Source organism: Lissotriton helveticus, chromosome 9, assembly GCF_964261635.1.
Source record: "Lissotriton helveticus chromosome 9, aLisHel1.1, whole genome shotgun sequence".
In the NCBI taxonomy this organism is placed as follows: Eukaryota; Metazoa; Chordata; class Amphibia; order Caudata; family Salamandridae; genus Lissotriton; species Lissotriton helveticus.
The window spans coordinates 123,645,713-123,661,498 of record NC_136070.1 but is presented as its reverse complement, the minus strand read 5'-3'; the positions used below and the strand labels follow the sequence as shown (position 1 = coordinate 123,661,498).

The 15,786-nt window shown below is 45.9% G+C and overlaps 1 protein-coding gene across 6 annotated transcripts in view; it reads left to right on the top strand.

Moving 5' to 3' along the window:
• Positions 1-15,786, top strand: part of SMOC1 (SPARC related modular calcium binding 1) — a 651,789-nt gene that overhangs the window by 604,989 nt on the left and 31,014 nt on the right. For 4 of the 6 annotated variants that reach the window (XM_078659597.1, XM_078659600.1, XM_078659598.1 and 1 more), the window contains one exon: positions 8,624-8,801. The exons of the other annotated variants lie outside the window; for them this stretch is intronic. In XM_078659597.1, the coding sequence (XP_078515723.1) occupies positions 8,624-8,763 (140 nt within the window). In that variant the 3' untranslated portion in view covers positions 8,764-8,801. The remainder of the gene's footprint in view (positions 1-8,623; positions 8,802-15,786) is intronic. 6 annotated transcript variants of the gene reach the window in all.

Below are 15,786 nucleotides of genomic sequence, written 5' to 3'. Positions count from 1 at the left end.
TTTGTTCCAGAAGGCTTTGTGGATAGTGAATATAGTTTTAAATTCCATCCTCGATTTTCCTGGGAGCCAGAAAATGCTTTCAGAACATGTTTCATTTCTTATTTATTCGGCATTAACTAAGTGCTTGATTGGTAGCCTTTGCTGTCTACCTTTGAGTATTTTAGATAAGTCTGCACAGACTAAGTTATAGTGGTCCACTTGTCCCATCACTGAAGCACAACTCAGCTTGACTTAACCTCTGTTTTTGGATGATAAGGAGGATGCTTTTCATGAGTAAGGAGAATTGTTGACTAACATCCTTGACAACAGAGCTGAAATAGTGATCTATAATTACATACCTTGAAAATATATTCAAGGTATCTAATGTGGAGTTAACAATGGAAAGTAAATACTTAGTCTCACATTCTGAAAGCTTTAGAGATGGGTTAGCATTACTTTTTCAACGTTAACCCAACGCTAAACCCATTTTGAGATTCACAATCCAACACGCATATTTGCGTTGGTTTGTACAGAAAAGCAACGCAAAGCAGCACAAAATGCTGCTTTGCATTGCGTTGTGTTAAGAGGGTTTTACATGAATGGTACACGGGCGTTCCCATGCAACCACCCATGCTTTTTGACGCAAAACCCAACTCACTAACATTAGTGGAAAGAGTTTAGCACCAAAATGTAATGCTCCTGAAAAGCAGGCGTTAAACAGAGAAATGTTTACATTTCTCAGTGCCATTCTGACTTTGCATGCGTGCTGCACATTGCAGCACACATACAAAGTAGGAAATGCATTTGCACATGTCTAGGCATAGTATTTTGTACAGGAATGGGTATTCTTCATCTGACTTCTAAGTATACCAAGGCTAAGAGGGTTGTAGTCCATCTGGCCTTCATGGACCTCAGCTCAGTCTTTAACCCCTCCCCTGCTGGTGACGGAACCACTCAGTCATCAGCTGCGGTCGCGCTGTGCTGATGACGGAGCGGTTCCGTCACGGCCCGCTCGGCGCGGATTCCGCGCCTGCGCTGAGTGTTCCATTGAGCGGGCGGGACCATGACGGAACCGCTCCGTCATGAGCACAGCGAAACCGCGGCTGGTGACGGAGCAGTTCCGTCACCAGCATGCGCCCGCCCCGCCCCCTTAGCACTGCGGCGGAATAGCCGCCGCAGTGAAGGGTTTAATAGAGTTAAACACTCCAAGCTGTGGTCCTTGATGGCTCAGATGGACATAGAGCCCGCCCTAGTAAATTGTTTGCATGATTTGCACAGGGACCTATTGGCTTCGATCAGATATTGCCCCAATGGCGAATGCACACCACACTTCAAACTAAAGCCAGGGTTGCATGCTTGCGCCAATTTGTATTTTTTTTTTATATTAATCAATTAGAATCAGTTCTCAAAGCACTCTAGAGTGAATACTTTCAACATGCTCATTATCACCTTGTATTGGGTACTTCATTAGCACCTTTAATTACATTGCTTATTATCATCTTTAATTGCTGTTCTTGGTGTTCCTTGGGAGTGTAGATGACCGCTAGGGTAAAAGTGTGAGTGTGCAGGTTGAGTCATAACGAAAGGAGCCCCGCTGTCTGCTCTGCTTGCGTTTGGAGTACGTGACCATAAAAGGAGGATCGCTACCCCTGCCTTCTTCCCCGAGCCTGAGAAGTACTGGCAATCAAGCCAGCGAAGTTTTAGCCACTTCCAATCAAATTTAAGGATATGTATTTCTTGCACCTGGCAGACATTGCACTGGGAATCTCGAAGCATGGATAGGAGCACCAGTCTTTTGCCAGGGCATTGAAGCCTCGCAAGTTTAGATTCAGTATTTTAATCATGGTGTTAAGGTGTGGGTGTGTGCCTAGTGAAGGGGCTGAGAGGGATGTATGTGCATGACCCTTGGCCAGTTTTGCATCTGTCCACCTCTGAAGGTGCGTGACAGCGTAATAACTTGTCCTTGAGGCACGCAGTGAGTGAGGGTTGGACGCCCTGTTCTCCCGATGATCATTCAAAACAGAGGAGGTAGGCAGATGCGTATGTCAGGACGCAGTATAACTGTTCAGGTCAAGAAGAGGGTGTCGGGACACCCGCTGTGCCTATGGTTTGAGGCTGGTGGGGGTGGGTTCGCCTTGAGTGAGCGCTGATTAACCGCATGCGCGCTAGCGGTTTTCCCGCTGCGCGCTGCGATTTCAAAAAACCCGCGTTACGTGACGAGCTCAGCTCGTCATCAGCGTAGCGCAGGTTACGCCCATGACAAGCTCAGCTCGTCATCAGCCCCGAAGGGGTTAAGGACAGGTAATGATGTGGCCAATTAGGTTCTCGGAACATCGTTAGACACATTGGAAAGACTATCTAGATTGAAATATTTTCAGATAGTTTCATAGACATCTTACATACAAGTTATGACTGAGCCATCAGGAGCTGACAGCTTGAGGCAGAATTTAGACTCCCAATTAGCTCAATGGAATAAGTGAATAGAAATAGCTTTTTAGGCGAGTCAACGGAGGAAAGGAGTAGTCCTGTGGAGCAAGTGTGGATCTGTTGCATTACAACACTGGATATTAAACTAAAAGTACAATAATAAGAAAGTACTCCCTCTCAAGATTCTGTGGTTCTACATATTAAGAAATATGTGCCCTTTTTTTTTTAGCGCTCAGCGAGTACTAACAACAGATAAATCAAATTTTAAGTACCACTCACATTTCCCACTGTCATTATTTATTAAACAAAAACAATCAGCCAGCTGTCAGAAACGTTCTCTACATTCACCAGGAAAGAAGATGGATGCTGTCAAACCAGTGCGGATGATTACTTGATCGTAGAAAAGTGCTTCCAACTCTAAATAAATATGAACTTTGTCACTATGGTCTGGAGCATTCAGGCGTCTGGTAACACATGCATACCTCAAAAAATATCTGTGCCCATCTCTGAGAAAGAATTGTTACTGCTCATCAGTCTGTGACAAAATATGAAATCCATCATTTCACAGTGAAAAGGATAATTTATAAATGGAGAAACTTCAATACAGTTGCCAGTCCCCCCAGCGGGGTATTTCTCAGCAAATTCACCCCAACATCAGACGGTATAATGCCCCATGAGATTGAAAAGAACCTAAAAGCTACCCGTGTCTGTAGTCCTCTTAACGTGGCAAACACTAGAGTTCATGATTCTAAAACTAATAAAAGACTGAACAAGTACGGCATTTGTGGAAGGGTAGTCAGGAGAAAACACATTCTGTACAAAAAAGAACATTGCTGATCAGCTTAGGTTTGGAAAACCACACCTGAATAAACCACTAAACTTCTGGAACAATTTCCACTGTACTGATGTGCCAAAATGGAGTCAATTGCAGTAATGCACAACAAAATGTTTGGTGAAAACTAATTTGCAGCCACAGAACCTAGACTCCTCACAATGATTAAGTTATCCTTCAATTCCTTTCTCCATCAGTGCATTCTAGAAGTAAATGTGAGACCATCTGTCCCACAACAAAAGCTTCCCTGAAGGTGGTTCAAACAACAGGAAAATTATCCAAAACACTCCAGTAAATTTGCACCTCAATAGGTTAAATACAAAATGAGTAAGGATAATGGACCGGCCAAGTCAAATCTTCAGATCTCAGCCTCACTGAGATGCTTAGGCAGGACTCAAAGGGTACTGTACATAAATGAATGCCTTCAAACATCACTGAGCTGAAGCAGGTTTGTAAGCATGAGTGGGCCAGAATTCTTCCACAATGATGACAGACTGTAGAAGTCTTGCAGGAAATATTTACTCTACGTTATTTCTGCTAAAATGGGTTACAGTTGCTACTGAATCACAGGGTGCACTTTTTCACAGAGGTCTAATTAATGTCGGCTGATGTTTTTGTTAAATAATAAACAGGTAACTTGCCCTTGCAACGCCATTTCTAGTAGAGACTATCTAACAGAAGATTCCTCACCTTATGAATCAACAAAGGCACTAGAATGGATCCGGAAACTTTACAGAAATTCCTTTGCATGTCAACAGTTGGTGTTGCGTGGCTCCGCGCTGAATTAGTCCACTACATATGACGTGGGGCTCGTATATATATAAATATACATGTATATATATTTTTTTTCAAACTTCTTGCGCTGCCAGTTTCTTTCTGATCACCGTCCATGCCATCGGAAGCGTAGCCACTTAAATCAGATGGTGCATTGTGCAGATGTTTTAGATTGGTATTTTATTAATGGAATGTATTAGTCCATTCCTCAGAACGGGGAGGAGGAAGGGCGGTGAGGAATCTGCAGTTAGAGTCTCTACCGCAAAAGGTTTTGTTACCAAAAGTAACTTGATCTCTGATAGAGACTTCTAACTGCAGAGTCCTCCCCTTTGTGAACAGATACCAGAGCAGTACACCTACCCTGGAGGTGCGTTTGTGAAATGGCTAAGACAAGGAATTCCTGCAGGGCAGATTGGGCAAAGTGCCTACCGCCATACCGGATGTCCAGGCTTGGTAACGGTATGGAGGGACAGCCATATAGCAGCCTGTCAAATGTCTACGACTGGCACACCCCAAGCCAACACTGAGTTAGCAGCCATTTTCTCTGGTGGAATGAGCGCACAAGTCTTCTGCGTTTTGTTATTTGGCAAGCCTGTAGCTGATCTTAATTCATTACACAGGCAATCAGTAGATGGTTCTAATTTGCATCACTATGTCTTTCGTAGCACCAGAGAAACCAATGAAAAGTAGGCGATCCAGTCGATAATCTCTGGTCCGATCACAAAGAAGTGGAAAGCCCTTTTTGGGTCCAGGCAATTAAGCCATTGTTCCTCCTTGGAGGGATAAGTGTATGTGTAGAAGGGAGGAGAGGGATTGCCGTATGTGTAAGGGCCTAACTCACTCAGACAGAAATGCTGCTTGCATCCGGAGGTCCAGTTTGTCTGGGAAGAATGATGTATGTTGTGATACCACAGACAATTCCTGGAGTTGTTCACTTGCCTGGCTGATGTTATAGCGATGAGGAAAGCCATCTTGATGGTAGGAAGGCAGAGGACACTGCTCATGGGTTCCTAGGGAATGTACATCAGGTAGAGGACCAAATTAGGGTCCCACTGTGGCATCACAAACGGAGTTGGCAGAAATTTATAAACAAGACTTTTAAAAAAACGCACACAGGAGACTTGAAGAGGGAAGCCTTGTGAGGCCAACGTAAGAAAGTTGAAAGGGTCGAGAGATAACTTAACTGTTGCCACACCACAGAAGGCCATTCTGGGCTACTGACAAATAAAATAGGAAAACATTCAACAACTATGCACTCAAGGGTTGAAAGTTTTGTCAAGAACAGATTTGGCAATGGATGGCAGACCGTTAGGATGACACTAATCACTTGAGGGGAAAGATCGAAAGGCTTGAACTGTTCCTCTCAATTTCCACGCATGGAGGTGTAGGTTGTACAGGTTCGGGTGCAATACTCAGCCTTGCTGCTGCGATAGGACGTCCTACTGAAGGGGCAGCCAGATCTCAGGACGTGCTCATGGTCCAAAGTTCCAGGTACCACTTTTCTCGCACAGTTTAGCACCACTAGGATGACTTGAGTCAGGATCTCCTAGAGTACCCTGGGCAGGAGAGATAGGGCCAGAAAGGTGTACATGAACACAAACCCCAGTGCTGGCAGAAAACATCTTCGAGAGAGGACTGCCTTGAGAACTCCACTGCACAAACATTTGGGCACTGTGCTTTCTCTGCAGTGGCGAATAGATTGAACCAAAGTTCTCTCCCTTGCTGGAAGGCGCCCTCTCCCACCTCCAAATATAACTGCCATTTGTGATCCGCTAGACACCGGTGGCGGAGTTAATCTGCCCTGATGTTTGAAGATCCTCTTAGGTGTTGAATTATCAATGAGATGCCTGGAGCATTCATCCACTTCCTGAGGTCATAGCTTTCTGGCACAGGACCCACGACCCCACTCAGTGAGTGTCGTGTGGTCCTTGAGAACATGCATACATGTACCTAGTTTGGCCATGCCTTGGTCACAGCTATCTATGGGCATCAGAGGCCTACTGCACACAGTATTCAGCAATGTAGAGTGTGGGTGGGTTACAGGTCGGTAACCCACTCCTGCACACCTTTGGTTGTGTGCAGTGAGGTATGCCGCTGGCCCAATTGCGGTCAAAAACCCACTACTGAAGATCATTTGCAGTCACATGGATGTAGTCTGATGGACTGCCGTGGTGCTGAACCGGCAGACTTCAGATCCCATTGCAGAGCCTGCATGTGCCACCTGGTGTGGTCCACAAGCAGGATGCTGAAGGTCAAGAGGCCCAGAAGCCTCAGAACCGCTCTCACTGGTAAAGTGTGGCGGGCATGTTAACAAGATAGGACAGAAAGGGTAAGGAGTAGCTATACTCTACGATCTGGCGCACCCATTAGATCAACATGATGCTCCGCCATCCAGTGAGATGAAAGGTGACCGTACCTCCAAACGGGTGAGTGGGTGCTGCCAAGAACAAATTGAAGCAGAACTAAACTAAACATAACGTCTTGCAGGCCGCCTTCACCCCAAAAAGTCATCAAACAGCATGTCCGTTTGAGAATGCTAGACATCTGAAGAGAAGCCTGTGGAGAGAGTTCAGCCATGGCACCGAAGCACCATGCTGGTAATGACGGCACTACCCAATTGGTTGTGTTCAAGCCAGAACAGAGTATATATTTTGCAGCATTTTATCCACATGGATCAGACATTTTATGGTATTTCTAACATCCTTGGGGACAAGTCATCTACCATTCTAACTTACAAGGTGTGCGAATACCATCCCAGGAGATACGAGGTGTTAGCTGATTGCAGGGCAAGACTGGCACTGGAAAGAATGCCTTTCATGAAATTTTCAATCGATTTGGATTTCCAGTGGAGTGGAGTGGTGGGAATAGAGTTGAGGTTCTGTTTGCTGGATAATGCCTGGACCACCAAGCTTACCTGGATGGGATATTGTATTAGGAATTCTGGCCCACAACAGCAGTTCTGTGCTCTACTGCCACCTGTCTGTTGACCGTTGAGCAATATTCTGGTTTCTCCCGGGTGCACACAAGAAATCTTCTAGGCCTTGTTGCAAGGAAGCAGTGGTTCATGAGTGGGAGCTGCTGGGCTAAAAAAACTCTGTCAACATGCTGGTCTTTACCTCTTGCATTAGTAAGTTAAGCTCAAGATCTTAGGTGGCTCTCTTGATGCCTGTTGCAAAGGAGGCGGACACTTCAGTGGCCATAGGTTTAACTTGATGCCAGGGGAAGTACCCAACCCACTGCCATATTGCAGGTCCATAAAAAAAATCTGCATTAATATAAATGCTCTTCACCATTCTGATCATAGAACAGTTGATCTGCATCAGAAAAATGTAATTAACACATTGGAAATCAAGCTTCCAAATCCGATACTGTCGGATCTGGGTCAGGGGTTGGTGACGTTGGCTTCGATGCTGTAGCCTGCAGAGTCAGTCTTGGAGCCAGTCGTTACACCATGGCTGGAGTCAGTGGAATTGTGCTTGATAGAGAGTCTGACCTCGGGTGGAAGATGAGTGGCCCGGTCAGGGATGAATCCATCTACAAGCCTCCATAAGGATGCCACCTCGAATACTTGGCGCTCAAAGGCACTCCAAAGGGATCGAGTCGGGTACCAAAGTTCATTGCTGTGGCCTCTTTCACATGATGCATCTCGTCTGCTGTGGCGGTCTGATAAAAGTGTACTAGATCGGGCAGAAGCACTTGTGCAGTCTGCTCAGTGGAGTCCTAGAGGTACCCAGGGCATAGCACAACTCCAAGTGTTGAGTGGTGGGAATGACAGAGAACAATGCATTGGTTATTGAATGTTTTTTGTGCTTCTTTGACATACTTGAACTCTTTGATATCAATGTGTAGTGGTCTCTGGATCGGTTCTGGGAGTAGGAATGCAACCACCCTTGAACTCGACCGGGTCATGACCAATTTTGGGACTTCTTCTGGAGTTCGGCCATGGCGAGCTTGGCGGAGCAGTCTTGAATGGCCTTACAGTTCACTTCAGCACAACTCAAGCATGACTATGTCATACCCAGCCCCCAGGCAGTACAGCCAGATTTCCTGTGTCTGTCGCTGACATCTTTCTTTGACAATCACGACATGGTTTAAACCCTATAGTTTTGAGACCCATATCTGCATACCCCAAGAACCTAACAGAAAAAACATGTTTTCCTGAGGGCCAAGAGTCGGCACCGCTCCGGATCTATATCGGAAGCTACAGATAGAGAGGAACTGACAGAGCACCCAGGTGACGTTTATACAGAGGTCACAAAACAACATCCAGAACACACCAATCTAACCTGGAGCCACACAATGCCACCTGTTAACAAGCGAGGGAATTGCTTTAAAGCTTCCAGATCGAGTCTGGTACCTGGGTGAAATTCACAAGGTGAGGAATCTGCAGCTAGAGGTCTCTATCTGAAGAAGTTTGCATGCCATTTTTCACATGACAATCAGTTGCTAGGACATGGTTAGGACTAGATGATAGTCTGATTATCTCTTACTAAGCAAATCCATAGAATCTTGAGAGTGCTTTCTTTTTTCACACCAGTGTATCTATGAATATGCTTTCCAAAATTGTTTCGCAGGCCACGCTTAGGAAGAATAATTTTTTACGCTCCACAGGCAACATTGGATATCTGAGAAGCTCTCCAAGTTCCAGCAAGGTAGAATGGTTTTCTGTACCAAGCACGACCTTCCCGGAGCTGATGATGTACACTTGTTTATTTCTTGCTCAGTCCTTTATGGTTTTTGGCAGAAGTTGACTATGTTTATGTGCAGTATTCTTGGTCAGAACATCAAGGTAAGCAAATTCCTGGTGGCATTTAGCATGTTAGATGAAGTAAAAAATACAATGTCCCTTAATCAAGAACCTCTAATATTTAATCTTGTCCTGCTGGCAAGGCATGAGATTTGCAGAAACTGCAATTCAATGGATCCTCCTGTTTGCTTGAAGGGTAATAAGTGATGAAAGACTTCTATTGAATGGAATAAAAACGGTTGGTTTCTGTAGCCAAACTCTTTGGGATTGTCAACCTACCTTAGAACATCAAGCATATGAAAACGAGTTACTTACCCGTAACTACGGTTATCCAGTATTGGTATCTTTCATAGATTCACATGCCTGAATCATTCCCCGTCGTCGAGGCGGGAGTCCCACGGTAAATAATATATATAATAGCAGTGCCTAAAATTTCTTGTAGTAGGCTGGAAAAGCCCAAAGGCCTAACTAGGCCTCAAAACTTAGCAGCCTATCTACATCATTATGTAAAAAGACCTGAAATAGTAGCCTCAGCCAATCAGCTGTCCTCACCCTCTAGAACCTTCCCAGCCCAGGCAGTTCTCCTCAGATTTTCCCAGCACAAGTGAGAATTAGTATCCATAGAAAGAACTGCCCTACCGGGGAGGAGGGTGGGTGCATGTGAATCTATGAAAGATACCAATACTGGATAACCGTAGTTACAGGTAAGTAACTCGTTTTCTTATCCAGTATTAGGGTATCTTTTATAGATTCACATGCCTGAATCAGAATAGCAAGCAGTAACATCATGTCTGTCGATAGAGGAAGGTGGGAGACAAAGAAAAAACATATATCTATCCCCACTCAACCAGGAAGGTAATAGAGTACAAAACCTGTTTAACATAACATATGCATCAAAACCTTCAAAATATGACTGATAGGACAGCATTATAAATATGTAAACTTTAAAGCAGTATAAGAAAGACTATAAGCTATTCAACCTTAGTGAACAAGATGCTGCAACACTGCATCACCAACAGCTGTGTCATCCTGAACCGCCGACTGCAGACAGTAATGTTCGGTAAAAGTGTGGACACTTTTCCAAGTAGCAGCTCGGCAAATGTTCTCCAGCGTCACTCCAGCGAAAAGGGCCGTAGATGTCGACACTGTTCTTGTGGAATGAGCTTTGACCTTCCTTGATAAAGGTCTGTTGGCCTTGTCATGACAGAAGGTAATTGTAGAAGACAACCACCTGGCAATAGTTGCTTTTGTGACAGCTTGACCGAAGGTGGTTCTTCCATAGGCAACAAAAAGTTGTGTAGATTTACGGATGTCTTTTGTTTTCTGCAGATAAAATTTCAAACACCTTTTCACATCCAGAGAATGTAAAACCCTCTCTGCAGGAGTTTTTGGATCCGGGAAAAAGGTTCTGAGTTTGACCGGTTGATTAATGTGGAATTGAGTTGGCACTTTAGGAATGAATTTTGGATTGGTCCTAAGCGTAACAAAGTCCTTAGAGAATTGCAGAAAAGGGTGAGTAATAGTGAATGCCTGTATTTCACTCACTCTGCGAGCAGAAGTAAGAGCCAACAGGATTGCAACTTTCCAAGTCAAAAACTTCAGTTCTGCTTTATGGATTGGTTGAAAAGGCCTTTTCAGAAGTTGGGAAAGAACAACATTAAGATCCCACTCCGGAGGAGGAGGACGAACTGGAGGGAAAGCCCGGAATAGTCCTTTAAGGAATTGTTTGATCAAAGAGGATGAACATAAGGATGGTTTGTTGGAATTCTTCCTGAATCTGGAAATTGCTGCCAGATGCACTTTAATAGAAGAAAAGGCTAGACCGGACTTAGCCAATGACAGTAGGTATGGAAGGATGGCTTCAGGAGGAGCCTGAAGTGGATGAACCTCATTATCTCCACACCATGAACAGAACCTCTTCCACTTGAAACGATATGTTTTGATGGTGCTTTGCGCACGTGCTTGTGACAATATCTCCCTGCAGTCCGAGGAGATGTTTAGGTCTTTGAACTCTAGGAAGTCAGGAGCCAAGCGTGCAAGTGCAGCGATTGAGGATCTGGATGATGGATTTGACCTCCCTCTCTTGTCAGCATTGACACTGTCGGTCTGAGCCGAAACGGAGGTTGTTGAGATAGTAGGAGAAGCTCCTGAAACCAAAATTGCCTTGGCCAACGTGGAGCAATGAGGATGAGGGTGCAGTGTTCCCTCTTCATCTTTTGCAGCACCCTGGGAATGAGCGGAATCGGAGGATAAGCGTACGCAAACATTCCGGTCCATCTCATCAGGAGGGCGTTTCCTCTTGACCCCCGTCCTGGGAATCTGCTGGCATAAAACAGGCACTTGCTGTTCTGCTGTGTGGCAAACAAATCCAGCGCGGCTTCCCCCAAAGCCGAACATTTTTCTCTACTTGATGTTGTTCGAGTTCCCACTCGTGACAGCCCACAAACGTTCTGCTGAGACTGTCTGCTAGAGAGTTGCGAACCCCTTGTACATGCTCTGCCCTGAGGGATATGCCGTGACTTAGGGCCCATTCCCACATCTCCTGAGCTTGCAGTGACAGGGTAAGAGATTTCGTTCCTCCCTGTTTGTTTATGTAGAACATGCTGGTGGTATTGTCCGTACGCACCAGCACGGACGAATTCACAATCCTTGGTAGAAAAGCTTGTAGGGAAAGAAAAATGGCCCTTAGTTCCAAGATGTTGATGTGCATCTGTTGGTACTGATGAGACCATCTTCCCTGGATCCGAAGGTCCTGAAGGTGACCTCCCCAACCTTCCATGGACGCATCCGTAGTCAGGGTAAACTCCGGAATCTCTTGGAGAAAGGTGAGTCCCGGCGACAAGTTGTGTGCCTTTGACCACCAGAGAAGAGCCTGTTTCATTTTGACAGTGACTTTGATGCGGTCGCCGAATGATCCCTCGACCTGCTTCCACTGACGAAGTAACTCTTCCTGCAACGGTCTCATTCTGAGCCTTGCCATAGGAATGAGGTTGATCGCAGATGAACACATCCCCAGAAGGGAAGCATATATCCGAACTGAAAGTGACTTTTTTGCGGATATCTGTTTTGCTAGTTTTACGAGCTTGTTTTGTCGCTCCTGTGTCAGGTATGCCTTGCACTGGCATGTGTCCAAGACTGCACCCAGAAGAGTCAATTGTTGACGAGGTTGGAGCTGAGATTTCTTTGAATTGAGGGTCAGTCCTAGATTCGAGAAAAGTGAAAGCGTTCTGCTGACCGCTTCCATTGCCGATTTTCTGGTTGGACCTTTTAACAGCCAGTCGTCGAGGTATGGGAACACCTGCATTCCCAGGGACCTCAACATTGCAGCCACTGGAGCCAGGCATTTGGTGAATATTCTGGGGGCCGATTTGAGGCCGAACGGGAGCACTTTGAACTGGAAATGGACGCCGGCCACTTGAAACCTTAGGAATTTGCGGTGGTTCGGGTGAATAGGGATGTGGAAATATGCGTCTTGCATATCCAGAGAAGCCAGAAAGTCCCCTTCGTTGAGACAATTCAGAATGTCCTTCAACGTCACCATGCGGAAACTCTGTTTCTTTAGATATTTGTTGAGTTTGCGCAGATCCAATATCGGACGCCACTCTTCCGAATTTTTCTCCACGAGGAAGAAGCGAGAATAAAACCCCATCCCTTTTTGAGAAGGAGGGACTCGTTCTATCGCATTCTTGCGTTGCATCTTTAAGGCTTCTTTGAAGAGTAAGCGCAGACGAGGGGGAGGGGGACCCCTGGGCGGCGTTGTTGGAGGCTTCTGCAAAAACTCCAAAGTCTGTCCCTTGCTGACCAAATCCAGGACCCACTGATCTGAAGTTATCTTCCGCCATTGGTGGTAAAAGGCGGAAATCTTGGCGCCCACGGGAAGGGAAAGGTGAGTGGCTGACATCCGGCAAAGCTCATTGGCGCTTGTTAGAATCTCGCCCTTGATTGCCTGAGCGTCGTTTCCCTCCTTGCCGAGAGAAAGAACCAGAGGCAGGCTGCCTGTAAGAAGATTGGTAATAGGGCTTGTTGTAGTTGGATTGATACTGTCGATTTTGTTGGTTGGAATAATTGCCTCTTGATGAGTAACCACGGCCTCTTGCTCCTCTAAAGGACCCCCTCTTGTATTGCAGGGTTCCCAGAGATTTAGCTGTATCGGTATCAGTTTTAATAGCCAATAAAGCGTCATCAATGTGCTTCCCAAACAATGACTCACCATCGAATGACATGTCCAAGATTTTGGTTTGGACCTCAGGTCTGAAAGTGGTTGCCTTGAGCCAACCTTGACGTCTAAGCACAATTGCTCCAGCCAATTGTCTAAAGTTGGTATTAGAAATGTCCAGGGCGCAATCAATAATTTCTGATGCCGCCCTTTCGCCTTCTTGCACAATTCTGCGCACCTCCATCTGTTGATCCTCCGGGATCAATTCAAGATATTCCGTGAGCTCAGACCACATTTGTCTATCATAACGAGCCAGGATAGCTAATGAATTAGCAGCCTTAATGGATGCTGCTGCATTTGCTGAAAACTTCTTTCCAATTGCATCAAGCCTTCTTCCCTCTTTGTCAGGTGGCGTTGAAATGGGAGCAGAAGGATTTTTGGACTTCTGCTGCGCAGCCTGAGAAATGACCGAATCCGGTCGAGGATGACCGATTAAACAAGCAGGAGTATCAGATGGTGCTCGATACTTTTTGTCTATCCTTGGCAAGACTGCCGGAATGGAAGCTGGAGTTTTCATTATGTTGAGGCCTTCCTTCCATATATAATCAATAATAGGTATGGCCCTGACCACTCTCCGATATCCCTCTTTAAAGTCATGTAAAAAGCAGTCCGACTGCTCAACTGTGACAACTAACTCAAATCGATTAGCAGCTCTCTGCATAATATTGTGGAAACCTCCAATATCTTCAGGTGGAGAGTCTGAAGGACGGGGAGGAGGTGGAGAAGGCGTAGGGATGATATAATCCTCCCAAGGATCCACCGGAGTGTTATCCGGTAGCTCTCCCTCTTCCCTGCTGTCTTCACCATCATTGGAAGAACTGTCTACAACTTGAGGAAGTGGAGCAGTATGTTGTTGTGGCGACAATGGAGCTCTTGGCGACGGAGGTCTTGGCACAGTAACTGGAACAGGTGACCCAGCAGGCGCACCTTCATTGGATGGAAATCTCTGGCGATAATCTGCCAACATAGCCTGCAAATCCTGTATTAAGGAAGTTGGTAAATGTGTCGTGTCCTCAGACCGAGGAGGTCTAGTATGAGGGGACTGATATGGTGTTGAATAAACGTCATGCATATATTGTTCTTGAACTTCCTCTTCATCATCCTCCTGATATTTAATATTTAATTGAGAAGGGTGACGGGCAATCCCAAATGGACCATCATCCTCTTTCCCTTCATCCGACTCTTCTTGCATGTATGTCTCCAAAATGTGCGATGGCAAAAGTGGAGAAATATGGGAATAATCCTGCCTTTTATACGTTTTCATTTGAAAATGAGTGAATTGTATCTTTGCTGAAGGGGAACCATGCATTCGATGAGCAGAAGACCCGGTAAACGGATTCTCCGTCGACGGTCCTGTCAATGTAAAAGATCTTGCCGTCGACGAGGCTGTCAATGGTATCGTCGTCGACGAGTCCTTCGTAGTCGGGACCGTCGATAATGTCTTCGTCGACGAGACCTTCGTCGTCGGAACCGTCGATGATGTCGTCGACGGGTCCCTCGTCGTCGGGACCGTCGATGGTATCTTCGTCGACGAGTCCTTCGTCGTCGGGACCGTCGATGGTGTCTTCGCCGACGAGGCCTTCGTCGTCGGGACCGTCGATGGTGTCTTCGTCGACGAGGCCTTCGTCGACAGGTTCGACGTTGGAGTGTTCGTCGACGAGTTCTTCGTCGACGAGACCGTCGATGATGTCTTCGTGGACGACGAGGCCGTCGATGGTGGCTTCGACGACGAGTCCTTTGGCGTCAATGGTTTCGTCGACGACGGCCTTGTGGTCGTCGACGGAGCAGTAGATTTAGTCGACGGGGCCTTCGTTGAGAAGGATTTCGACGACGGTAACTTGGATTTAGACAGCAATGGTGGTACAGACATCAAAGGTGACGTAATAGCTGAAGTGGTAACCATAGAAGTAGAAGAGGAGGTAGAAGTCCAAGTAGTAGTAGGTACAGACACCAGAGAGATAGTCTTAGCCTGGGTTGTACTCACAGTTGAAGAAGCCGGTGCACTCTTAGAGGGTTCTGAAGCTTTCTGAGAGGTTTTTAACTTTTTCTGTCTCTCAGGAGAAGCATTCTCTGTGGATCTAGCTCTCTTGCTAGAAGTAGAGGCTTTGTCCTCATCATCTGTGGATGAAGACTTCAACCACAAAAGAACCCTTGCCTCCCTATCCCTGATGGTTTTCTGAGGGAAGGTACGGCAAATTCGACAGTCCTTCACCACACGTGAAGGGTGCAGGCAATATATACAGTCCGAGTGCTTGTCATCTACATGGACTCTCTTCTTGAAGCAGGTCCCACAAGGTTTGAAAAGAGCTTTCTTTTCCGACATTTTAAGGTTTGAAGATCAAAAAACTGAGTAGGCACTCAGGGAGACTCCCTTACACACGAAGTGCGGTGAAAATCTGAGGAGAACTGCCTGGGCTGGGAAGGTTCTAGAGGGTGAGGACAGCTGATTGGCTGAGGCTACTATTTCAGGTCTTTTTACATAATGATGTAGATAGGCTGCTAAGTTTTGAGGCCAAGTTAGGCCTTTTCCAGCCTACTACAAGAAATTTTAGGCACTGCTATTATATATATTATTTACCGTGGGACTCCCGCCTCGACGACGGGGAATGATTCAGGCATGTGAATCTATGAAAGATACCCTAATACTGGATAAAAGGATATCTCTGACGGAGACAAAGGAATCTAAATAAAATAGTCAAGGCACATAACTGATAAAGTAATTTCGTATGCCTCAGGTCTCTCATTTGGCTAGATACTGTACAACTCTCCTAACATCTAGAGTGTGTAGGGTAATCTAGACGGTGATCAATG